The sequence below is a fragment of the Colossoma macropomum genome, unplaced genomic scaffold, assembly GCF_904425465.1.
Source record: "Colossoma macropomum unplaced genomic scaffold, Colossoma_macropomum, whole genome shotgun sequence".
NCBI classification, from domain to species: Eukaryota; Metazoa; Chordata; class Actinopteri; order Characiformes; family Serrasalmidae; genus Colossoma; species Colossoma macropomum.
Genome location: NW_023494800.1, coordinates 33,689,031 through 33,715,530, shown reverse-complemented (window position 1 = coordinate 33,715,530; position 26,500 = coordinate 33,689,031). Strand labels below are relative to the sequence as shown.

General features: G+C 42.4%; 2 protein-coding genes across 4 annotated transcripts in view; one reads left to right on the top strand and one right to left on the bottom strand.

The window, feature by feature from the left end:
- Window positions 1–450: 450 nt before the first annotated feature.
- Window positions 451–4,322, bottom strand: dnlz (DNL-type zinc finger). The gene is made up of 3 exons (XM_036588306.1): window positions 3,943–4,322; window positions 2,422–2,561; window positions 451–757 (listed from the first exon to the last, which is right to left on the bottom strand). Exons 1-3 carry the CDS (start codon window positions 4,207–4,209, stop codon window positions 592–594), a joined length of 573 nt encoding a protein of 190 aa, XP_036444199.1. The 5' UTR covers window positions 4,210–4,322; the 3' UTR covers window positions 451–591.
- A 4,368-nt stretch (window positions 4,323–8,690) lies between these two features.
- The window catches only part of lrrc8aa (leucine rich repeat containing 8 VRAC subunit Aa), a 49,049-nt gene continuing 31,239 nt past the window's right edge, over window positions 8,691–26,500 (top strand). The window contains exon 1 of one of the 3 annotated variants that reach the window (XM_036589059.1): window positions 8,691–8,803. The gene's annotated coding sequence lies outside the window, so the exon portion shown is untranslated. Of the gene's footprint in view, window positions 8,804–11,049; window positions 11,428–25,445; window positions 26,072–26,500 lie in introns of those variants that run through there. The other 2 variants (XM_036589061.1, XM_036589060.1) reach the window with 2 other exon arrangements.

The window sequence follows — 26,500 nt, the reverse complement described above, 5'->3', positions numbered from 1 at the left end:
ACGTCTGGTTCCTATCACCACCACTGTGAACAATCCTGACTCTGCTAAGTTTCTCTAGAACAGAGCGTTTCACACCAAACCACTCTGACTGACTCTGTTTACATCTTAACCATTTAATAATAAAGCAGTTTTGACAAATCAGTGGAATTCCCCTTAAACCCTTACAATCTCAGGCTTATTATTTAGTAACTACAGGGACTTCAGTGCAAACTGACTGAGCTATTCTTAGACTATAGAAGTGTGTAACAGTACTTTGTAAGGGGTTAAACCAGCACCAGACCAGCACCAGACCAGCATGGAATTCGTGGCCTGTGCTGCTTTTCTCAGCAGGGTGGGTTTCTTTCCTTGTAAATATATGCCCATGTAAGTTATTTGAAAAGTACATATCCATCAAAATGGTAAATGTAACTACTCACTATCCACCATTGACAATGAACACACATTGTGGTCTTATTGTTATTTTAAAAATCTTAAATATATTTAGCAAAATACACAAGCAATGTACATATTCATTTTATATTCTACAGAGAACGTCAGGTCCATGAATGTACAGAGATAAGAGAACCAGGTTCCGGAGGCCTCTGTAATTGGTCATGATTTTTCCGATTGGTCTGTCACAGATACAGCCTGCTGTTCATCGTCGCTGCTTTTCTGCGCCGCTTCTTTAATTGTCTCTTCTGCAACAACCTCAATGGCAGCGTCGCCCTCGATTCTCCTCACCGTCTCACCTTTGGCTGCTAGAATCTCCTCTATGTTTCTACAGGAACAAGAGAACACTGGTCACATCACACATCGTGTCCAAACGTATCATCATGTTTGCAATAAAGTTGGGACGCTGTGCAAAATGTAAATAAAAACAGAATACAATGATGTGCAAATTGTTTAAACCCTATATTTAAGCAGAAATAGTATAATGACAATATATCAAAGGTTGAAACTGAAAATTTGATTGTTTTTTGAAAATATATGCTCATTTTGAATTTGATGCCAGCAACACGTTCCAAAAAAGTTGGGACAGCGGCATGTTTACCACTGTGTTTCATCACCTCTTCTTTTAACAACACTCTGTAAGTGTTTGGGAACTGAGGAGACACTGCTGTAGTTGTAAAAGTGAAATGTTTAGATTGTCCCTCTCCTCTTTCGGCCTGGATGATGCGGCGTCCATGATTTACAAAAAGTATTTCAAACTTTGATTTGTCAAAACACTCTTCCACTTCGCCTTAGTCATTCTTAAATGAGCTGGAGCCCAGAGAAGGCGGCGGTGTTTCTGGATGCTGTGTACAGATGGCTTCTTCTTTGCGTTTTAGTTTTAACTTGCATTTGTGGATGCAGCGACGAACTGTCTTCACAGACAGTGTTTTTCAGAAGTGTTTCTAAGAGTGAAGCTGGGATTTCCTCTACAGAATCCTGTCTGTTTTGAAGGCAGTGGCACGAAGATCACGGCCAGCCAATACTGGTTCATGTGCCGAAGATGATGACATCCCCAAGTTCTTTGCTATTTCACGTCGAGAAACATTATTCTCGAACTGTCGAATATTTGCCTGTGTGTGGTGAACCCCTCCTCGCCTTTACTTCTGAAAGAAGTAAGACTCTAAGTAAGAAAGTAAGAAAATAAGAATAAAGACTCTCTGAGATGCTCTTTTATACCCAATCATGTTACTGACCTGTTGCCGATTAACCTAATTAGTTGTGAGATGTTCCACCAGGTGTGTTTTTAGCATTACACAACATTACCAGTCTTTTGTTACCCCTGTTGCAACTTTTTTGAAATGTGTTGCTGGCAGCCATTCGAAAATGAACATATATTTTTCAAAAAAGAATAAAAATTCCCAGTTTTACATTGTACTATTTTAGGGTTCAAATGATTTGCACATCATTTCATTCTGTTTTTATTTACATTTTGTACAGTGTCCCAACTTTTTTGGGAATGGGATCGTATCCAAACACTCCTTCTAACGAGAGAATTCAGTTACGTTAAGCAGCACCCATTACTGACAGTGTTCAATTGCACACATAGAGGAGCAACAGAAGGGGACGCTCTGGACCAGCTACACATGAGCCTAATGTCCAATGCTAATGTGGGATAGAGGGGTATAAACCTCCCCCAGCATTAGGTGTGGAGTAGTGGAACTGGGATGATGGAGCTCCATCCAGTACCTTTGGGATGAGCTGGAGTGATCAGAACTGACCATCCAACATAGTAACTGACCTCACTAATGCTCAATCAGATCCTCACAGCAATGTTCCAACATCTAGTGTAAAGCCTTCACAGAAGAGTAGAGGCTGTTATTGAAGCACAAACTCCCTATTAACACCTTCATTTCAGAAGAAATGCTGGAAAAGCAGGTGTCCACAAACTTTTGGACACTTAGTTGGCCAGTCGGTCATCATCTGCATCATCTAAGATCCAGACACACTGACCTCTTTCCCTCCAGGTCAGAGAACCAGCCCAGGTTATCTGCGATGATGTGATGGTTCTTACAACCTGGACACGTGACGATGACCACACCTCTGTGGTAGGCCGTCTTGGAGATCTTCTTCATCGAGCGAGTGCTGCACACCTGCAGAGAGAGAGAGAGAGAGAGAGAGAGAGAGAGAGAGAGAGAGAACAGGATGAAACAGACGACTGAGCTCCATGCACACGGTTTGGGTAACACTTTTTAGTGCTAAACAGAACCAATTTCCAGACAGTTTTATGTAGAACCATATACAACACATTGTCCATCAATCTGAAGAACCGTTTCACCATGCAAAAAACACTTCAGCATACAAACGGTTCTATATGGAACCTTTTTGGAAATGGTTCTGTTGGCACCAAAATGAGTTCTTCTATTGTTACAAGCTTGACATCATAACAATGGCAGAACCCTTTAAGGTGTTTTATGGAACCATTTTCAAAAAGGTTCTACGCAGAACCATATATAACACATTCTCCACCAATCTGAAGAACTATTTCAACATGCAAAGATCCTTTTAAGCATGCGAATGATTCTGTATAGAACCTTTTTTAAATGCTTCTATATAGTACCAAAACTGGTTCTAATATTGCTAGAAGCTTGACACTGTAACAATAGCAGAACCCTTTGTTGTGCTACATACAACCATTTTCAAAAAGGTTCCATACAGAACCTAACTTATGGCCTTAAAAGGGTTCTTCTATTGTCACAAACATGACATCATAACAATAACAGAACTCGTTTTGGTGCTATACAGAACCATTTTCAAATAGGTTCTATATCGGACCATAAACAACACATTGTCCATCAAACTGAAGAACCATTTCACCATGAAAAGAACCATTTAAGCATGCAAATGATTCTATATAGAAGCTTCTCGAAAATGGTTCTATATCACACCAAAAAGCGTTCTTCTAGTGTTACAAGCTTGACATCATAACAATAGCAGAACCCTTTTTGGTGCTATACAGAACCATTTTCAAATAGGTTCTATATATAACCTTGTACAGCACATTCTCTATCAATCTGAAGAACCATTTCACCATGCGAAGAACATTTAAGCATGCCAGTGATTCTACATAGAACCTATTTTGAAATTGGTTCTACTGGCACCAAAACGGGTTCTTCTATTGTTACAAGCTTGACATTATAACAATAGAAGAACCCCCTTATGGTGCTACACAGAACCATTCTCAAAAAGGTTCTATATAGACATTTCTTACGCCCTAAAATGATTCTTCTATTGTTACAAAACTTGACATCATGACAACAGCAGAACCCTTTTTGGTGCTATACAGAACCATTTTAAATAAGTTCTATATAGAACCATATACAACACGTTCTCCATCAATCTGAGGAATATTTCACCATGCAAAGAACCTTTTAAGCGTGCAGATGGATCAATATAGAACTCATGGTTCTGAACAGAACCATTCCCTTTGATAAAGAACCCGTGAAGAACCTTCTCTAAGAGCAGTGTTCTTACCTTGCATGTGTACACCAGGTGGTAGTGGGTGGGCTGGATTTGGCCCACCGCTTCGCTCCACAGGCGCGGAGAGGCGGTAAAGGAGCGAGCGCTGACCCGCAGTGGACGGAGAGGAGGAGCAGGTCCGGCTGAGCCGCTGTGGCAAAGCTGACCGATCGGACCGAGGGGACTGAGAGGCCACTTTCTCTCAGCGCGGCTCAACACACTGACCACACGGGCACTCTGCCTGACCAAACAGAGGCCTGACCGGCAGCTCGAAGACCACATGGAGGAACGGGGCGGACCTCCAACCTGACTGAACTTCAGAAACCGAGCTGAGAACCAGCTGAGAACCCTGAGAAGCTCCCACAACAACACATGGGGCTCATGACGCAACACCTTCTCCTTCTTCTGTTTATCTCAGCTCAGGCTTTAAGCCTCACTGCTGCCACCTACAGGACGGACTACCAGAGCCTCACTGCTGCCACCAACAGGACGGAACACCAGAGCCTCACTGCTGCCACCTATAGGACGGAATAATCAGAGCCTCACTGCTGCCACCTACAGGACGGAATACCAGAGCCTCACTGCTGCCACTCACACTAGAGGGCGCTCCGGAGCAAGTCTAAAATGAATGGATTAATGTGGAGCTTTTGAGCAAAACCATAGTTTATAAATGCTCAAACATTTTTAATGTAAAATAATACAATCATTTCTTGAACACAGAACAGCATAAAACATTTTAACACTGCTGTTATATTGTTAACAGCTTTTAAACTCGAGTTATAGGAGTTTAAAACGGCGCCTCATGTACGTTCATGACGTCAGTGAGTGCAAACAGCCAATGAGCTGCTTCGCTCGCCAACTGATCAGCACTCAGTAGCAGTAATGTTAGCATCCTGCTGCCCAAAACCCGTTTGCTGTAGAAAAAAGGAAACATAGGGTCAATTTTCTTAGCTTTTTTAGTGAAATACATATTTCTAGGTTCTGGTTCAGTGATTAGAAACTATTTTAACTTTTCTTTTTCAGCCGTTTAGCTCCATTCACCCCCATTCATTTAGGACTCGCTCGTGGGCGCCCTCTGCTGTTTAGCAGTCCTGTTTTTGATATAATGGAGGAAATAGGAAGAGGCCAGACTCCTCATAAACCGGCTCTAGTTTTGCTTTATAATGGGAATTGGCTTAATGTTTACCATTAGAGACCACTAGTTTCCTCTAGGACAACTTGAAGAAACAATGAATCTGAAATCAGTCCAGAACACCTGTTACACCATGAGCACCGCCAGGAACCAACAGACACTTCTAATGGTTTCTATGATTTTTTTGGTCTTTCTTTGTGGCACAGTATTCCAGACTTTTTCCAAATGCAAATTTGAAAATGCTAACTTTATTGTGTATTCACAACTGCATTTCCAATATGAGTGTGCATTATGGGAGACGTAGTTCAAATTAAGATGCAAAAAATGTATTTGTGTTTGCATTTCTGTGTATAAAGTTAATATAGAAAAGCAAATGAAAATGTAACATCAAAAGCTCTTTGTTTTTCCATATGAACTTTTTCCAGCCGTTAGACACAGAAATGCAGATGTAAATACACATTTTGAATTTGAATTTGAATTCAATCTCTTTAATAGTGCACACTCACACTGCACTGGGAACGCCACTGTGTATAGACTACTGAATTAGCGTTTTCATATTAGCATTTGAATTAAAAAAAATCTGAAATATGCTGCTGTCACTTCTTTCAAGCAGGGTTAGCCGGATTTTTAATGGGAATTTCACTACATAATACAAATGTTGAGCTGTAAATAAAGGTTTTGGTGTGAGGTGGTTCACTATAAAGAAACGTACAGACTCTGGTTTCTTTACAGTGGTGGTGATAGGAACCAGGGGTCATGACACAAATGTAGCCATTTTATTTCCTATCCAAAGTGACCTACACCTGTCTTACTATCCAAAGTGTTGGTATGTTCTCCCTGTGTCTGTGTGGGTTTCCTCTTGCAGTCCAAAGACATGCAGTCAGGCTAATTGGAGATGCCAAATTGCCCCTAAGAGTGAAGGTGTATGTCTGTCTTGTGATGGACTGGCGACCTGTCCGGGGTGTTTCCTGCCTTCCGCCCAGTGACCGCTGGGACAGGCTACAGCAACCCAAGAGGATAAGTAGCTTAGATTTTGCATGTGTGCACTACTTTTGCCTTGGAAAGTCCCCTCTACTATACTACACCCCTCTAATGCTACATTCGTGGTGGAGGGGTGCGTGCAGGACTTAGGCCTTCTCTCAAAACTCAAAACACTGCCTCGGGTATCAGGCAACATATCTAATCATTTCATGTAATAGTTTTCTGTGAGGGAGCTTTCAGAGGTGGACGTCTGGTTCCTATCACCACCACTGTGAACAATTCTGAGATGATTAAAGATCCAGAAGATTACAAGACTCTTTTATGTCATGTATTATATACCATTAGTACAAATAATATTAAATAAATATTAAGATTCAGGTTACTGATTCATTATCCATTTACAAGACAGCAAACAGACGTTATATTTGCATAAATCTCATAACACGCCTGTTCACACAGAGACTCTGCTTCTGGTTATAGGTGCATCTAACTGTGGACACTTCTAAAATACTTTACATATTCAAAACGATGATAAGTGTAATGATTATAGATTATATGTGTGAGATTAGCCACCAAGCCTCCTTTGACAACTGAGAGTCTAATATTCACTTCATCCAACTTATGCTCTGCTTAAGACATCGGTGAGTTAAACTGGGTAAAGTGAACAGGCTTTTGTCTGATATTGTGAACTCTATAAACCCATTTGCGAGGATTGCTCCTGGGTTTCAACAGTGTTCTTCTAATTATAGGCCTCTGTGATCAATACACAAATCTTGCTGTAACCAGAAGACACTGGTGGACATTCAGATAAACAGTTATACCCAGTTCAGAGCACAGTACTTGTTACTAATCATTAACAGATTCACTTCTGAAAGTAGCCCTCATGTGCCTCGGTACCAAAGCAGAAGGTTCTTAGCTTTGGGAAACCAGTTCATTTAGAACTCAGGTCTTGATTTTTTCAGCTGGTTCATTCTGCCAGCTTTCTGTTAATTACTAACATCTCTGCGTGGGAACTTGTAATCTGGGGTGGCTCACCGGCTCACCGTACACTACAAACGACCTTCAAACCAAACGGATGGGCCTAAACATTGCCGGCGGCTTAAGTCGAACTACACTCATACCTTGGCCACGCTCCAATCAGCGCACTTATGCCCTAACAAGAAGGCCTAGCTAGTGCATGGACCTGTGGCTGCCATTGTTAGTGTAGCAGGTCTTTTTAATTTCAGGAATTCCTTTAATACTTACTCAGTTACACCTGGTTTAAAGAATTAAAGCTGCAATTTTGTTCACCTGTTTGTGAGCTTTGAGACTGATTCACATTCTGGAGAGTGTTTGAACAGAACAGTTACTAACCCAGGTTTCCTGTGTAGGGTTAATTTTAGCCAGCTAATGCTGCATTAACAACACCTGGAAACTCAGAATTTTCCAACTTGGAAACTTCTACTTCCCACATAAAAGCACAGTATAACTGACCTTATGCTCACATTGAGCCAGCACTTGTTTTGCTGCTGTATGCATGTAAAAAGGTCTTTAAAAGCATTTACTTTGGAATTAAAGAGCTGTTCGATCTAGACTATGGCAGTTTAACTTTAAAATAGTGCCAAAAACGACATGAAAGTGTGCAAAAATCTTGCTTGGAGTGGCTTAAAGTTTACCCCTGTGTTTAGCTAGCCAATGCAAAAGCTTTAGCTAAACAAATAGCATATCATACACAAACCAACTCAAGAGCCTGCTTTAAATGCTTACAATGCACTTGTTTTAATGGGTGCCGCCATGCTAAACTGATACCATGGAATAGTCAGAACTCTTGAGTTTCCAAGTTGGAATTGTGAGTTGGAGGGACGTCCAAAAGGATCTTTCCCACTTGGAGGTCAGAAACTTCCCCCTTGGTCATGAATGCAGTAAAAGGGCTCCATATATATCTGATATATGGCAATATATGGATATATCCCGTATTTGAATGTTTTCTATCATACGTTGTCACACATGTATACTTATATATGTTTATATATATATATATAATGTATGTATAGAATCATGTATGATCCATATATTACGCATATATGTCCAATATTTGATACTTACATATGAATGCAGAACACATATGTGCTCATGTTCTGAAACATCCACATGACCCTTTATGCTACATGTGCTTATATGGCTGCATATCAGATTTCAGTATGGCGCTTGCTGGCATGTTGGGTGTGGTTTTGTGACATAAAAACAGTAATTAACATTTCCTCTGCTACAAAACCAGCATAGACCAGTATGTTTTGGATGCTGGTATTTTGGTCAACCATCATGACCAAGCTGGGTGACCAGCTAAACCAGCACTAGACCAGCAAAGACCAGTTTAAACCAGCACGGAATTCGCTCTGGTGTGTGGTTTTTGCTTTCCTCGCCCATTCCTAGCCGCATCAACACACACGTCACGTTCAGATTCACAGGTGCTGAATCTCTCACTCATATTTTAGCTGGAAATGCGCTACAGTGAGCTACTGTACTTGATAGTGTACTAGTACGCAGTGCTCGAGTGCGCCAATTGGAACGCGCCCCTTCGAGTCCGCGCGCCCGCAGAGCCGCAGCGTGGCTCTGATAGGCCCTGCGTCTCGCTTCGTCACCGTGACGCGGCTCTCTGGGTGTGGCCTAATCCGCGTTCCTGAGCACTTTTTTCCTCAGTGTCGGCGCTGCTTGGCTCTCCGGGAAATGTGGCGCTCATGTGCGGCCGGAGGGAGGAAGAAAACGGTCGCTGTAACACAGCCGGTAAGTGGGGGTCGTGTGTTTTCTTAGTTGTTTCGGGGCTTAGACGGCGTGGCTCGGTTGTGTTGCTGGGCTCGCCCCAGCAGAAGCCTCCTGCGCTGTGCCCAGCTCAGCCTGGCAGCTGAGGAGCGTGAGAAGGCCCTCAACTCAACACCCACCAGCACTCAGAGCTGCTGGAGCCCCAGTGTGAGAACCTCAGAGAGAACCACAGCAGTGGTCAGACTGGGCTGGGGTGTTGTTCAGATTGTCCTGTGCTGTTGGTCTTGTGTTGCTCATACTGTCCTGCGTTGTTTACGTTGTGTTTTGTTCTCCTATGTTGTTTCCCTGCTTGTTCAGTGTTGCTTAGTTGTTGGGTTGTTTAGACTGTCTTGTTTTCTTGTTTATGTTGTTGTTTTGTGTTGTTTAGACTGTCTTGTCGTTTTTATATCAAAATTAAAAGTTTTAAATAGCAGAAGCTGCAGTTTTTTGTTCAAATTAGAGCTGACATTGTCAGAAATGTTGTTTAATCACACTTGTGAACTGCTGTAGATGAGTTGGACCAATCAGAGGCCACCAAAACTCCATGTGTTTTGGTGTCACAACCACAACTTACTGGCAGTCTGGCCCACCACATTCAGGGGTCAAGCCTCAAGCCAGAAAAGGTGGACCTTCTGGTCTTCTTGGCCAAAAAGGCCTGAATTTTAGCTCATAGAAAGTCCTCACAAATTAAACTGCAGTCGCAATATTAGTCAATTAGTTCAGCCCAGCTTGTGTCTGGACTGTTTGTGTTGTTGTTTATCTGACGTTCTGCTGCTTCTGATTCAGAGTGCGTCGTGTTTAGGTTGTTAGACTGCCCTGTGGTCCACTGCTGACTTGTTTGGCTCATGGTGTTTAGACTGTGCTGTGTTTTTGTTGAAATTGTCTTCTGTGCACATTTCAAATGAATCAACAGCCGGAGATTTCAGCTTCTCCCAACGTAGACTCCCCATCAGCTTGACTAAGCCAGTACCAGTAATGCATTTCACATAACAGCAGGGCTGTCCCACGTTGTGGAAAAAGCGAAGTAAGAGGTTTCTGACTCCTCATGCTTTACTCTTGACCCCCCCCCCTTTCACTACGTGAAGTGACATCATGTCAGAGAAAGCAATATATGGGAAATCTATGTCCTGCCCTCTTAGCCAATAGGTGCAGAATGAGGTGGCTTGACTCAGTCCTGATTCGTTGGGTTTCTAAACAGGTGCCACCCCATGGTGGTTCAGATTTTCAGAAGCTATAGCCAGGCCTCAACTAACAGGCCTGTCAGTTCAGCCAGAGTAAATTGCTTTATGCAGTTTGCAAAATGTACAAAATGATATATTCACATTATATGGCCAAAAGTGTGTGGACACCCTTTCTAATTATTGAGCTCAGGTGTTTCAATCGCACCCATTGCTAACAGGTGTATAAAATCAAGCACATAGCCGTGCAGTCTCCATAGACAAACACTGGCAGTAGAATGTTTCATACTGAAGAGCTCAGTGACAATTTGTGCTATTTCTACCCTGCTAGATCTGCCCCGGTCAACTGTAAGTGCTATTATTGTGAAATGGAAGCATCTAGGAGCAACAACAGCTGAGCCACGAAGCGATAGACTACGCAAACTCACAGAGCGGGGCTGCCGAGTGCTGAAGTGTGTAAAAATGGCTTATCCTTTGTTGAACCACTCACTACAGAGCTGTGCATCGAGATTCAGGAGATGGGTTTCCATGGCTGATCAGCTGCACACAAGCCTAGGATCACTATGTGCAATGCCAAGCGTCGGCTGGAGTGGTGTAAAGCACGCTAAACTCTGGACTCTGGATGCTTCACTGTCTGGCAGTATGGTGGACCGCTCTGGGTTTGGTGGACGCTACCGGCATGCACAGTGCCAACAAAGTTTGGTGGAGGAACGATAATGGGCTGTCCAGTGGTCTGCACAGAGCCCTGACCTCAAACCCTTTGGGATGAATTTGAATGTCAATTGTGAGTCAGGTCTTCTTGTCCAATGTCAGTGCCTGACTTCACAAATGCTCTTTTGACTGAATGGACACAAATTCCCACAGACGCTCTCCAATATGCCCATGATTTTGCAATGGGATGTCTAACAAACTCATATAGGTGTGATGGTCCAGCGTCATGTCCACACACTTTTGGCCATATTGTGTGTGTGTATGTATGTATGTATGTATGTATGTATGTATGTGTGTGTGTGTGTGTGTGTGTGTGTGTGTGCGTGTGTGCGCAGGGGTGATCTCATAAATCACAGAAACCCTCGCTGAGCACTGCACTGAATGCCTCAGAATAATTACAGGATCTATTTTCTCCTCTTTAATATTTCTGTAGGTACAACATTGGCTGAACCTGCCGCGTTTTAATGGTCAGCGTGGGTGTTGTGGTCTGTGCTGTGAGAGACTGTACAATCTGCAGAAATAGCGTTTTGTACTATCATGAGAAAGTGCACTTGGGGGGCTGGGAAGGAGTCAGATTACAGATGTCCTGTGGCTGCGCAGCTGTGTAGAACATTTACCCAGGGGTCGGTGGTACGCATGAAAAGCGCACCACTGCAGAGCTTTGAGCTTTTCCGAAGAATCGTGGCACCCTGATAAGATGAAGGACCTCAGTAAGATGAGGTAAGATGGTTCTGTGCTCTTTACATGAGTAAGACCATGTTAATGCTATGATGGGGTGGTTATGGGAAACTGAGTTATAATAGCACTTTGGATCATGGGAACTGGAATTGGAAACTTAATATGCCGCTATCTGATCTGGAAGTGTTTTGTGTGAAATAAATGGTTCCATCTCCTGTGGATGCAGCCTTTTAAACGACGATACAGTTTCTCACAAGTGTGGATGATACTGCTGAGCTGCTAACAGTGATCTTGCAGCTGCTAGGAGCTCTAGTAGCTGCTAGGAGCTCTCCAGGAGACATTCAGGAGCTCCCGAAGGAACTTCCTAGAGCTGAAAGGAGTCACTAGGAGTCCCAAGGGAGGTGTCTGGAGCTGCTAGGAGTCTTCTAAAGAGGCCAAGATTCCCATAGGAGTTTCTAGGAGTTGTGTAGAAGAAGCTAGGAGTACTGCAGGTGAGTGGTACTCAAACTGGTCCTCAGGGCCTGCCAAATAGTCCACATTTTAGCTCTATCCCTGTGTGTTGTGAGTTATGATAGATCAGAAATATGAACTGTTTGGGGGCCCTGAGAACTCATTTGAGAACTATTGCTATAGAAGATTCTAGTAGTCCTATTAGAGCTGCTAGGAGTTGTCTGGAGCTATTGGGGAAAGCTGTAGGACATACTGGAAGTTGTCTAGAACTGCTTGGAGTCCTGTAGGAGATGCTGGAAGTTAAAGCAAACCAACAAACAGGGCTCTCCACTGCACGGAAATCAGAGCTAGAAGTCTCAGAGCTGGAGGCCGTTTCACTACACAGGACTTCTCACTTATTCAGATAAATTAAGCCAAAAGTCAGGCCTGTTCTGAAGGAGAGGAGTTCAGGACTTTCCGATGAGACAGTCCTCATTTTTACTTTAATTTACCTGACTGAGAAATCCTGCTTTGGATGTGGAGTCAGTACTGAATGTGTTTGTGCTGAGGTTGAGGTGTGGTAAATGCTGGTTCCTGGCCTGAGCAGCCTCACTGAAGCCTGTCTGAGGTTTTTATTTAGGTCTCCCAGCGTGCGACTGTACCACATGTTGTAATTAGCGGCGTCCTTTTATTCATTTAGCATTAGCGTGGGGCCGGGGCGGTGCAGGTTTGTGGTTAAGACAAGAAAAAGGTTCAGTGTGGGTTTGTTTATAGCGTCACTGGTGAGCAGTTTCCATTTTAGTCATTTGGATGTTACCAGTCTATTCCAGCTCACATGGGTTTTTCAGCATGTCGGAAGAGGGAGCATCATGCATTGTCCATAGAAACCCTGTAATTATTGGCGGATTTCAGTGAATTTTCTCCACCAACTGCTGTTAAAAGATATTTTCCGGCTCGTGGTCTTCTGTTAAACTGCACTTTCTTTCCCCACAGAAGATTTAAGACTCTATTGCTGGTAGAGCTTAAATGAAAGGTTGTGCTCATTACTGCTTATTGTTAAGGAGCTACTTTAAAGAAAATGGCTCTAAGATCTTCATACATAGCGTTTTTTCTATAACGGGTAGGGCGGGAAGGTGAAACATGATGTCATTGGTCATTTTTCCCATCCACTAGTGCATGACGATGTCATCAAAATTCAGATGATGTTTCTAGAGGCAGCAAAAGTAATTTTGATGAAAGATTCTGGGAAAACTAGAAGAACAATATGAAACGTGATTCATCATTTAATATGACCAGGAACATAAAACAACAAAGTAAAAGGATATTTATTTTTTTTCCCCAATTTTTTGTGTTTTTACTAATTAATCTATAAGAAAGTGGACACAAACAGTAATGATGATGATGATAATGATAATAATAATAATAATAATAATAATAATAATAATGCTAATAATAATAATAATGATATTAATAATGTAATTCAAACATACTAGCTGCTTTTTACACTGTGCCAAAATTTCATGACAAATGGACCAATAGAAATGTCCAGAATAATAATTTTGTTACATTAACTGAAAGTTGTTTTTCCTTCTTCTGTAAAGTTACTAATTTGGAGATACAAGCTTTTACCCCAGCAGCAACGTTTTTGCAGAAAAGATTTTGGGTGACTATAGACTTCTGTTGTTTGTTAGCTACATTTAGCCTCATTACTCCAGTGCAAAACTGAAGAACCAAACTTTGAACACCGAACATTTCTTGGCTGATTGACTATAACCTGGAGTAAGGGGAAAACTGTGCAAATTCGATTTTTCACCAAATAGTTCCTTCAACTATCCGTCATTGTAGCTCATCTGTTTGTTTCTAGATCAGCTTTTCAAAAACCCCAGCCAGCCTTCGCCCTCAAAGTGTTTATGTTACAGACCAAACAGGAAAGCATGAACAAGCGGAATCAAACATTTATGCGAGTAACTTCGCAACATCAACAGCAGCGCAGGCTGTGGAAGTGAAGGCCTCATTACTGTGCGATTTAGCGCGTTGCAGCATTTAAGATTGTTTCGGCATGTCGACACAAGCAGAGCACTGTGTCACTCCTGCTGCACCGAGCGGCATCCATAACCTCCGGCTACGCAGTCCGTACTCAGCCCACTCAGAGGAACGGGAACTAGTTACCTTGGCAACTGTCTGGGTTATACAGAGGCGCACGCAAACATGTTAAACAATTGGCCTCACTAATCTATTTAAATAGTTCACCCAGGGAAATGAAACTAATCACATTTCCAAACATTTATAGAAGTCACTGATGGGCGTTTCATTTCTGTTCTGTTCTTCCTTCATTGACAGTTACTTTCAGCATTGCTGAAATATGGCTGTAAGAGCTCGGCCTTCTTTTAGGCCATAAATGTGAAAATTGGTCAAAACAGTAGCACCCTTAGGAAATTTCTGGTAGTATGTTAGCACTAAGCTAATGCTGATGCGCCTGAACATTTTCATGGCCGTTTGAAGCTTGTAATGGACGTTAACGTATAACTGAGCTCATATTAATGTATCTAGAACTTCCTGAAGGCCTAGAGCAGGGGTGTCAAACTTTACCACTAAAAGGGCCATATTAAAAAATCTCAACAAATCCGAGGGCCGGAGAGCGTTTATATTTTAATACACCAAAACATCAACAGCAAAATATGGCCACTTGTAGTGAACCTTCAAATATTACATGTGAACACTTGATGTATTTAGGCTACATTAGCTACAGATAACTGTTAAATATCCTTGAATGTTCCCAGGATGTAGGTCTGTTAAACCTACCTGTGTGATTGATCTACACACCTGACATCTTTTATTTGCTGCAAGTTCATTAATTCTTATTCAGTTTCTGAGCTGCTGAGTGTTTATAGTGTTTATGTTGGTTGAACTGCAGCTGAAACACAGCTGGTGTGTTTGGTGATATGATGTGTGCAATTGAGTAGAAAACTGCTGTCTCATACGTTGCTGTTGGGAGTGGGGTGTCAGCGCAGGTTATGTTACAGTGCATGCTGGGGATTGTAGTCCTGCTGGTTGTGAAATGGGCTAATATTAATAGAAAATCAAAATAATTCTGAGGGCCAGATTTTATTGTGCCACGGGCCTGATCTGGCCTGTGGGCCTTGTGTTTGACACATGGGGCCTAGAGTGATGCTTTTTCTCATGAAACTGGTCCCATTGTGATTCCTTTGTCATTTCTAGTTATATTGGTAGTTAACCTAACGTGTCAGGCCTTCCGTCCAGCCCCTGAAGTCCTAACCGATGTAAGAGCTCGCTTGGCTGTATCTACCTAGATTTTAGTTCTCTTGTTTTCAATGAAAATTGAATGGAAAAAAAGAGTATTACAACAATATTTGCAGAGCTTAAAGCTGCACTTTGTAAGGTTTGGGGATTTGGAGACCTCTCTGGTGGAAATATGTAACTGCACGCAACCCTTCCCCAGGTGGATGAATCTGCTAGCTTGACAAATGACAGCTGACTAGTTTCAACATTTCGTACCTTCAGCCTGTTTTGTTTAATGCAGGGCGAGGGGAAATTTGCAGACGTGCTGAGAAAATCATTACTTTAGTCATAATTCTTTGAAAATGAACCATTTTTTAAAATTCTTTATCCTGTTCCTCTTTTCGCAAGGATGAGGTTGGCTTCGTATTCACCAGCTTCTTATTGTATGTCTTTTCTGTACCACCTTAAATGATGCAGTAGTTACCTTGATGCTGTGCCGGTGCCAGAATGGAACTGCAGTACTGTTTAAGGTGGAACGGAAAATGTTTATTGCATTGCTAATCATGAAGAAAATCAGGAATTAGGGTGCTGAGCAGTTGACAACCTTTTTCCTGATCACGGTTTGTGTTTACAGTGGCTGGTGAGCAGCGTTGAAGGTCCTATATGGCCCTGAGGGTTCCCCTTTAATTAGAATGACGTCACCACGGGTCTTTGACCTGACTGCATGTCGTCTGTCCTCAGTGTGAGTTGCTGGTCCTGCCCTGCCAAGCCATTCCATAAATATGCACACGTTGACCATCACCCAGGTGGATAAAGCTATGCAGGAAATCCAGGGAATGTGTGAAGCATTGTTTTACTCGGAACGTGTCTTGATTGCGGTGCTGCTGTTGTATAACGTGCTTTTATACAGGAATACGTGCAAACATGCACACGCACGCAGCTGCAGATCCCTGCAGGGATGTGAAACTTAAACTGAAAACATGCTGATTCAGTGTTCTTGTCTTTTGGTACAATGCAAAGTCTTCACTGCGTGTCTCGCTGCTTTTATATGACCCTGTTTGTGGACGTTACGAAGCTGAAGTGGCAGTTATGGCTGTCTAAATTAGGAAAGTGCATTCTGACTAATATGTGAAGAGTTAATGAGAGAATATTCGGTTATCTGACAAAGACTGGCTTTTTGCTAGTTATTAAAGGGCCTATATTAGAGTCGGGCAGGATACTCCCAGATAGCGAGAGGATAGTGGACCAGCTGGCGGTCCACTGGCGTTTTGCTCAGTGTTTCACGTTGGCCCGCTGGTGATCATCACTGGTTTTCCAATATTCTGCTTTCAGTCCAAATGACTTATTTTTCCTTCCTTCCTTTCTTTAGTTATACTTTGTGAATTACTTTAGTAAATAATAATCCAGCTCAGTGTCAGCAACATTTTCTATAAAAGCAATAAATATCAGGCCTAGTCATAATTTTTTTCTCTCAGTGGTTTGTAATATTTGTCTTGGTTTATTTTCTACAATAAAAGTCCCTGTGCATTTAAAATGTGTTTGAGGAGATTAAAACTAGTTAGACCTTGTATGCAGGACAACAGTCTGGGTGGTCCGAGGGTGGACCAGCAGTGGCGTACAGTCAGTGGGGTGCCGACCTTATCAAGCCAGCGGACCAAAATATGTAATATTGCCAGTACCAGATAGCAAACACAAGTTATACTGTGATATTTATAAATGATGATGATGACATTTTAAAATTATAACGCGTCACATTTATATTCCATGTCTGAACGGACAAATAGACACATTCCACCCATTTATATTTCAGACGGCTCACTGTAGGGAGGAAAAATCAGAGGCAGGAAAAACCTCAGAAAACTAGGCATGTTATTAGTGATGGCCAAGAGCTCCAATCACCACAGAACATGTTCAGCTTTCATTCTAACACCAGTCATCAAATCTGCGCTCTCAGATATCCTCTAAACAGACATCAGTTTAGGTTCAGTTAGCTGGAACCGAGCCTGCTGTGGTGTGTGGCACATTTGGCCTGCTAAGTTAGCTATCGTTAGCTTCCCAAATACCACAGGACAGGTTTGATTTCGGCCACAAGTCACTCCAGTTTTACTATCTTAGTTTTCGTTATCTACACGCGTGTCAGCAGAGCAGCAGTCAGTCAGAATTAGACCTGTACTGTGGTGTGAGGCGCTGTTAGAGCTGCTCGCTAAGCTAACGTTAAGTTACAGATTTTAACATCACAGGACAGATTTTATTACGTCTTTGTGTCACAGAAACGCCAGTCACTCGACTTTTACTTTCTGAGACTTTCATTATTACCGTCTACACGTGTGTCAGCACAGCAGCAGTCAGTCAGAATCAGTCCTCTACTGTGGTCTGTGGTACGTTTGACCTGCTAACATGGCTCTCGCTAGCTTAGCCAAAACACTACAGTCCCAAACACCACAGGACAGATTCATTTATGTCTGTCTGTCACTCCCAACTCCAGTCACTCCACTGTTTCTCTCTCAGACTTCAGTTTTTGTCCTCTACACTTGCGTTAGCAGAGCAGCAGTCAGTCAGAATCAGTCCTGTACTGTGGTCTGTGGTACTGTTTGGTGACTGTAGCTGCTCGCTAAGCTAACGTTAAGTTAGCTGATCCAAACACCACAGAACAGGTTTAATCTCACTTTTCTGCCAGCTGCTCGACTTCACTCCCTCAGATGTGACTCGTTATCCTCCAAACTCGTGTCAGTGCTTTATTTAGCCAGGATTTAACATGTTCTGTGGTGCATGCTAGCAAAGCTAATGCTAACCAGCTCCTCTCTCCTAGTCAGCAGCTCTGTTAAAGTTGTTAGATGGATGGTTTGACGTTTTATTGAATTATGCCTTGGAAATTATGCAGTGTTCACTTATTTGGTGATCAAGTAAATGAAGGGAAATTTTCTGATTTTGAAAGAACGCAGGATGAGACGGCACGAAAGCAGCATGATGAGTCTCTCAAAAATTTAGAAAAATCAGTGGAATTGGTCTTTAACTGCGCATCCTCAGCAGCACGCTCACGTTAATAATTCTCAATGTGTGCAAAAAATCAACTATTTAAGAAGAAACAAACTAAAATAAATTAATAAGATGAGGCTGCCATCCTGTCAGCTGCTTGGTACTATGCAGTGTATGCAGTCAGTGGTTGTTGTTGTTGTTGTTGTTGTTGTTGTTGTTGTTTACAGGTTCTCTATAATTAAATCTGTTTATAATCAGTGCAGTGGTTCACTGTTCTAGATGTACTGATGATTCCTATCATATACTCAGAAAAGCTTGTGATGTAATTTTTCACAAAAATGCTAAGATATTGTCCAGATGTTTTCATATATATACTTTTTGTTTGATTTCCATGCTCTTCCAACATGCAGTCATATGCAGAAGTATTTGGGCACGTCTTATATTTTGTGTTCTTTTTTCCTAAAATGTGAGATGAATGCTTTGAAACTGCATTAAGATTTACAGAAAAATGTCATATATTGATCCGCAGAGGATGTGTTCACTTATTTTCACTTAGAAAATCAACAAGACATGTCATTTGTCATGTGAGCATCTATAAATCTGGATTAAAGTCGACTTGCATGTAAAGGGCAGCTCAGCTTTAAGGGTTGTTTCTCAGAAGACAGCTAATCGAATCACATGCAGACACACACTTTTGCTTTGCTCTGTTCCTGTAAACGATGGGATCTGGTGTGTGTGTGTGTGTGTGTGCGTGTGTGTGTGTGTGTGTGTGTCTCGGGGCTCAACGTGATCATTATTACATTATTACATCACATGATGAACCAGAGAGACAGTGTGCCACAGAGAAGGAAAGCAAGAGGAAGTAAAGAGCAGATGAAGTGAATCTGTACAGTCGTTCTTGGTTCTCATAGGTGTTTAACGTTCAGTGTGTCGTGATGTAATGGCATAATATGTGTGTTTGAGTGTTTATTAGGGCTGCACAGTATATTGTTTGTTAATTATTGTCTCAGTATTGATCTTTGCAATGCAGGATCTGTTACGTCAGACTCCTGTTAGCTGACGTAAAGGGGGAGTACTCTGTCCACCCAGAGAGAGCGAGGCCAATTGTGATCTCCTGGACTCCTGGTCATGGACGGCTGTAGCATCACCAGGGTTCGAGCTCGCGATCTCCTGATGATGGGGCCAACGCCTATGCGGTTGTGCTACTTAGCCCCCACAGTTTTTTCACCATGTTCTTTGAGCATCCTGACCAATCGCAGTTCCAGACGACTTTCTGTTGGTGTTTAAATGAATTTAGGCTTTTACATGATCCATATGCAATGATAATCTGTGTATTTTAATAAGTGTCCATTCAGGAGATATTAATTGACCAATAACATCAGTCTTTTCATTTGATAACTTGTGGCTTTATCACCGAAATTGTGCCGATAATTACTAGGGATGTACAAATTTTGATATTTGGATATCTAAAGAGCTAATGGATGGGTAATCAGTCAGCTGCTGAAAGGGGTAAATGACTTCAGATGACAGTAATTTAGGGCTGTGGTCTTACTTTTTAAGTCCATTTCACACCAGATGTGGTGAGCGTGGGAATCTGGAACCACTCCCTGACACTTGTTATTTCACTCCGTGACGTGACGCATGCATCGCAAGGTCTGTTTACATTGCATTTTTCCATAATACAAATGTCTGTGTTGTCATTTTATTGCTTAAATAAACATTATGTAGATGACATAAAGAGATCAACAGTAAAACCTGTGCTGTGACTGAGTGCGTTTACATGCACTTAATAATCCAATAACTGCAGAAAATCTGATTTTGTCAGTAATCTGATCAGCGCGTTTACATGCACTTGAGTAATCAGATAATGTGAAATTCCAGGTCTACGTGAGTCAGACAGTAATCAGATTTCTGCTTTACAACCAGCCAATAAACTCACAGAAGAATGTGATGTCAACATAATGTAAAACGTAAACTTCAGGCTGCAGCTTTTTTTTTCCCAAATTGTGCCACTTTACCTGAAAATATGAATTTACATCATCTAGAAGATGAAGAATATTTGAATCCTTTATTTCCTGTTTGGTTTCAGCGCCGCTCCAACAGTGTTTTGCTGCGTCTCGCGGCAACACTGCTGGCACTGCTGTCTATTCTAGCAGACTGAGAAATCTGAAAGAAATCAGAGTGAGAGTTTACATGCACTGAGAAATCTGATTGCTCTAAAATCCAGATTAAAATCATATTAAGACCTTACTCCAGTCTGAAAAATCGGACTGTGCTGTTTACATGACCATTTGAATAATCAGATAATCCATTATAATCTGATTATGATTGGATTATAAAGTACATGTAAACACACTCACTGTTGCTGGCTTTCTCACCAGGTGATGCAGAGCTATATGAAGAGGGTGACATACGTGTGAGTTCACAACATTAACCTACTCAGAGGGTTTCTGTCACCTTGTCAAAGAATTAAACCTGCTTTTGTTGATTTGTTTATTAGCCTGGATCGTATATTATAGCATAAACATGGCATTTCTTTACTGTTTCTGCCTAGAAACTGGTAGCAAGTCGCATAACATGCATTAAAAATAGACCCTTTTCTATAAAAAAGCTAATAAAAGCAAGAAAAATAAGGCAATTAACAAAGATCAAAACTGCAATGACTTCTGGGTAGCTCCTCCCCAGTACTACAATATTTATATTGTTTATGCTGTTTATTTGAAGAAGTGTGATCAATGAGAACAGTCATTAAAACACTGTTTACCTAAAACTGTTGCATCGTGTGTGTGTGTGTGTGTGTATATATATATATAAATATATTTATATACATATATGATTATAAAATATAATATATATAATAATATATATATATATTTTTTTTTTTTAATCAGATGTGTTAAAAATGTTTTTAATATTATAAACATATTCTGAGTATCATTTTAAGTGGGGCTACATATGAGCAGTATTTACAGTAAAACAGTCATTAAAAATAAAAATGAGGAGTGAATTCAGAGCTGCTTTACATGCCTAATACATTAGTTTGTTGGACTAAACTGCAGTGTCTGTGTTTCAGAGTGTCCACAGTAACATTGCTGTGCATGTCTAATATGGCGGTAAACTGTATTACCGAATGCTGGCGCATGTGCAGCGCTGTCCCAGTGTATACATTTACACACTGGGCCTGCACTGGACAGTGTAAACAGATTTTCAGAGATACAGGCAGTGAGCTCTGTGTTTAGAGGCTGATGGGGACAGAGTGTTCCTGGAGAGCAGCAGGCCCAAGACACAACAGGCCCTTTGTGCTGCCAGTCTGATGTACCTGACAAAAGAGTGAGGGACTAATGCCAAATAGTGATCCGTTTCAGACACAGCAATGCCCAGCCAGTCAGATCAGTCCAGAGAGTGCTGCCAAATAGTCCTCCAGCATTAATATTTGATTAAATTAATGGTAATGTGTCCATTATTACACTGGAATCACTTAAAGGGGCACTGCAGGCAAAATTAAGAGTAATCATCACTGCATCTGTTGTGAACATGCTAACTCACCTGTTCAGTAGTGCTGCAGTGAACTGTAGAGGGAGACCTTCTGGTTTGAAGACTAAGGAAACCACCTTCTGATGATGGGAGGTGTTTTTGTCATACTGGGAGGCGTTTTTGTTATACTGGGAGGTGTTTTTGTTATACTGGGAGGTGTTTTTTTGTCACACTGGGAGTCGTTTTTGGTCGTACTGGGAGGGGTTTTGGTTGTACTTGGAGGGGTTTTGGTTGTACTGGAAGGGGATTTGGTTGTACTTGGAGGGGATTTGGTTGTACTTGGATGTACTTGGAGGGGATTCGGTTGTACTGGAAGGGGATTTGGTTGTACTTGGAGGGGATTTGGTTGTACTTGGAGGGGATTTGGTTGTACTGGAGGGGTTTCAGTTGTACTGGGAGGGGTTTTGGTTGTATTCTGAGGGGTTTTGGTTATACTGGGAGGAGTTTTGGTTTCACTGGGCAGAGTTTTGGTTGTACTGGGAGGAGTTTAAGTTGTCGAATGTGTCTTGGAGAGACGGATGTGTTTACGCTGCCATAACATGTGGCTCAAATGCTTCTCGGACCTCCTGAAGTGGTTTGAGTAATCGGATTTGTATTTGTTTTAAATACGTCTTTGTGGCTCAGCTTCATCCAGATACAGTACTATCAGTATTGTATCTGGATGCTGTTAGCATAAGCTGGCTGGTTAACGCAGCTTGTTACAGAAATGTTAGCTTTGAGAAACTTAGGTTTGTTGTCATGGTTTAGGAAACTGAAAATGAAAAGCTACGATCTCCTTTTTCCTTTTCAGCCACCCAGTAAACCAACTTCTGTTTCATTCTCTGGTTCACTGATCTGGTGAAGTCAGTTGTTTGACAGCATGTCATTTGGCAAAATCTCACTGTGTCATCTGCGTTTTGGTTTTGGCTGTTTCACACAACTCGTTCCATGAAGTAGAGACTTTTGCAGCTGTCCTGGCTGAGTTTCAAAGGAGTTGCAGGATGCTTTACATTAAATAATTAAAGTGCAATTCAGTTTCATGTAGGTTTCAAGCAACTGAAGTTGCATGAGATGAGGGCTGGGCAGTATGACGGTGTGTATATATCGTTATTGTGATAAATAAATTATGTTTTAATGCAATACTCTATGCTTTTCAGAATATATTGTGCATATCGTCAGTACTTGTATTGCACTGAGCAACTGTGTGTTTTATTATAAAGAGAGCAAAGTTAGTCTGGTTTAACTGGATTTAGTGCAACACAGTTTGCACTAATTGAATATTATTGAATAAAAATCACTGTATTTTTAGTATTTTTTTTAAAATATAGCTCTGCTAGTCCTTTTTTCTCTGTTCTAACTGAATAGATGTCAAAAATAAATATTGAGTATTGTGAAAATATCTTGAAGTATTGTGATAGTCTATTTAATTATATCGCCCAGCTCTACATGAAAGTTGAAGCCAGCCTTAAACAGACAAAGAGAGATTTTGGTTGCTGAATGTGGCTTTTAGAGATGCATTTACTCTGTATAACACCTGGCTAGATCTTCAAATGGCCTTTTAAACGCAGTGACTACAATAAAGACGTTTAAACTGGGGTGTGTAGGTCAAAATTAAGAAATTTCAAAGCTGGGATGTCAGACGTTTCTCTTTATCTGTCAGACGTGGTGCAGAGGAGACATTAAAAACAGAGCAGCAGACTTGGCAGTGGTGAACGTCTGGTGACTGAAATGCTCTGTTTGCTGCTCAGCTTTGAATGTTTAACCTGCTCTGTGTTTTGATGTGAGACTCACTTGGTTATAACGTCAGGCTGAAATGCTCCACCTGAAGCGATCAGGTTTAGATCTGTTTAAATGGGTCTTTTGTGGATTTACACCTGAGTTTTATGTGGATCTTCTCTATCCAGATTTAATCCTGATACTGAGGACACATGAAAGGACCAGATGTAAAGGGGGTCTCGGGGTCTGTCTTCTTCAGAGAGCAGATGCCGGGCTGTGTGTGTGTGTTAGTGTGTTAGTGGTTTATAGACGAAGAGGAGACGGAGCAGACGAGGAACGTCCTTCAGCAAGGATGACTTATTTCACAGCACAGTGTGAAGACTGTGTGTGTATGCATGTGTGAAGATTGTGTGACTGGTAGTAAAGTGTGTGTGTGTGTGTGTGTGTGTGTGAGTGAGTGAGAGAGAGGGAGAGAGAGAGGGAGGGAAAGACTGTGACGGGCAGTAAAGTGCGTTTGTGTGTGTGAGGACTGTGTGACTGGTAGTAAAGTGTGTGTGTGTGTGAGAGAGAGAGAGAGAGAAGACAGTGTGACTGGTAGTAAAGTGTGTGTGTGTGTGTGTGTGTGTGTGTGTGTGAGAGAGAGAGAGAGAGAGAGAGAGAGAGAAAGACAGTGTGACTGGTAGTAAAGTGTGTGTGTGTGTGAGAGAGAGAGAGAGAGAAGACAGTGTGACTGGTAGTAAAGTGTGTGTGTGTGAGAGAGAGAGAGAGAGAGAGGACAGTGTGACTGGTAGTAAAGTGTGTGTGTGTGTGTGTGTGTGTGTGAGAGAGAGAGAGAGAGAGAAAAGACAGTGTGACTGGTAGTAAAGTGTGTGTGTGTGTGTGTGTGTGTGTGAGAGAGAGAGAGAGAGAGAGAGAAAAGACAGTGTGACTGGTAGTAAAGTGTGTGTGTGTGTGAGAGAGAGAGAGAGAGAAGACAGTGTGACTGGTAGTAAAGTGTGTGTGTGTGTGAGAGAGAGAGAGAGAGAGAGACAGTGTGACTGGTAGTAAAGTGTGTGTGTGTGTGTGTGTGTGTGAGAGAGAGAGAGAGAGAGAGAGAGAGAAAAGACAGTGTGACTGGTAGTAAAGTGTGTGTGTGTGTGTGTGTGTGTGTGTGAGAGAGAGAGAGAGAGAGAGAGAAAAGACAGTGTGACTGGTAGTAAAGTGTGTGTGTGTGTGAGAGAGAGAGAGAGAGAAGACAGTGTGACTGGTAGTAAAGTGTGTGTGTGTGTGTGTGTGTCGTGTGTGAGTGAGAGAGAGAGAGAGAGAGAGTGTGACTGGTAGTAAAGTGTGTGTGTGTGTGTGTGTGTCTGTGTGTGTGTGAGAGAGAGAGAGAGAGAGAGTGTGACTGGTAGTAAAGTGTGTGTGTGTGTGTGTGTGTGAGAGAGAGAGAGAGAGAAGACAGTGTGACTGGTAGTAAAGTGTGTGTGTGTGTGTGTGTGTGTGTGTATGTGTGTGTGGGAATGAGGCGGTCTGTGCAGGCCTGACGTTGCCGTTGGTTACTGTGAGGAAAGAAGAAACACTGGGTACTCTTCTTTAAAGAGCTGGATCAGACTGGATCAGACTGAACCTAGAGAGAGAGACACAATGAGGGAGACATGTATAGAGAGAGAGAGAGAGACAGACAGTGAGCAACAGTAGGGAAGAGAGAGGGACACAGAGGGAGCCTTGGGAAGAAAGAGATAATGAGAGAGTGAGACCCAGAGGGACACAGATACAGAGAGAGAGAGACATGCAAGGAAACAGAGAATGAGAGAGAGCGAAGAGGCAGAAAGGGATAGAGAACAATAAAGAACAGGAAGAAAGAATGAGAGAGTGAGACCTAGAGGGAGATAGATACAGAGAGTGAGAGAGAGGCATAAAAAGAGACACAATGAGAGAGAAGAGTCAAACAAAAATAAAGAACAAGAGAGAGTGAGTACGACCGAGTGGGTGACATACGGAGAGAGAGACAGACAGAGAATGAAAGAGACAGAGAAATAAAAAAGAGAGAGTGAGACGGCAAAAGAAAAAAAAAACAGACCAGTTCTGTAACTGTAGTGGGGGACAGTTGGGGAGAGCGAGGGAGAGTCGTGGAGAGTCAGGTGAGATTAATGGAGAGTCGGGTGAGAGTCGGGGGAGAGTTGGCGAGAGCGAGGGCGAGTCATGGAGAGTAGGGTGAGAGTCATGGAGAGTCAAGTGAGAGTCGGGCAGAGCGAGTGAGAGTCATGGAGAGTGAGGCAGAGTGAGGCAGAGCGGGGGAGAGTCAGGGAGTGGTGCTTGCGGTGCTCTATAAAGACCTGTTGAAATCTAGAACCCCAGCCCCTCACAGGTTGACAGTAAGTGTGGTTCTCTGGTGGTGTTTTTTTTCTGCAGGCAGGTCAGACAGGCCGGCTGTGTGGTTCCCCTCCCCCTCCCCCTTCTTACCGCACCACCCTCACGCGGGTTATTAGTCTGTAACAGTGCTGTAGGAACAGTGTGGAGGGAGCCGCCCCCAAACCAGCAAACCTCCAGCCTCGCCCACCAGAGAGAGAGGCGGGAGGGAGGGGCAGTAAAGAAGACGGAGAGATAAGGCAGAGTGGGTGAATAAAGCAGAGAGAGGGAGCTGGGGGGGGACAGAAGTGGTACAAAGTGGTCTCTGATCATGAGGGCAAGATCAGATAAGACGCGAGTGCACACACTTGCGCACAGCGTGTGTTTATTTGGTGTGAGTTGAGAGGAAGCAGTCGAGTGGCTTTGGAGTCTGCGCTGGAAAACTCGGGCCTAAACAATATGAGTATTTGTGGCCGGCGCTGAGGTCAGTGGGGTCATCTTGTTTTACGTCTTCAAACCTTCTCCAAATATCGCTGTGGTGTACAGTATTACTGAAGGGGAGTGAGGGTTGTAAAAGTGTTGTACGTGACTTTAAAAAAGCATTTTTATAAAAACGTTCTGGTCCTAAAATCTGATTGGCTGAGCTGCGCTGGAAGCCGTTGTAAAATCCACTATTTATCCACTCCTATGACGCCTCACAGCAACTGAGCTCTGTATTCCTGCACCACAGCACGGGAATCATCCTGTTAATGGAATAATCTTTGACTCTCGTGCTGCTCAAAGGGACCACCGAGTGCACTGATGAAGTAAGAACCCGTTTGTTGTTTAAACTGAGGGGCTGATGACTTACGTTCTTAACTAGAACTAGGCTGGTCAGCTAACAGGCTAGACACACTTCAAATGTTCGTGTTTC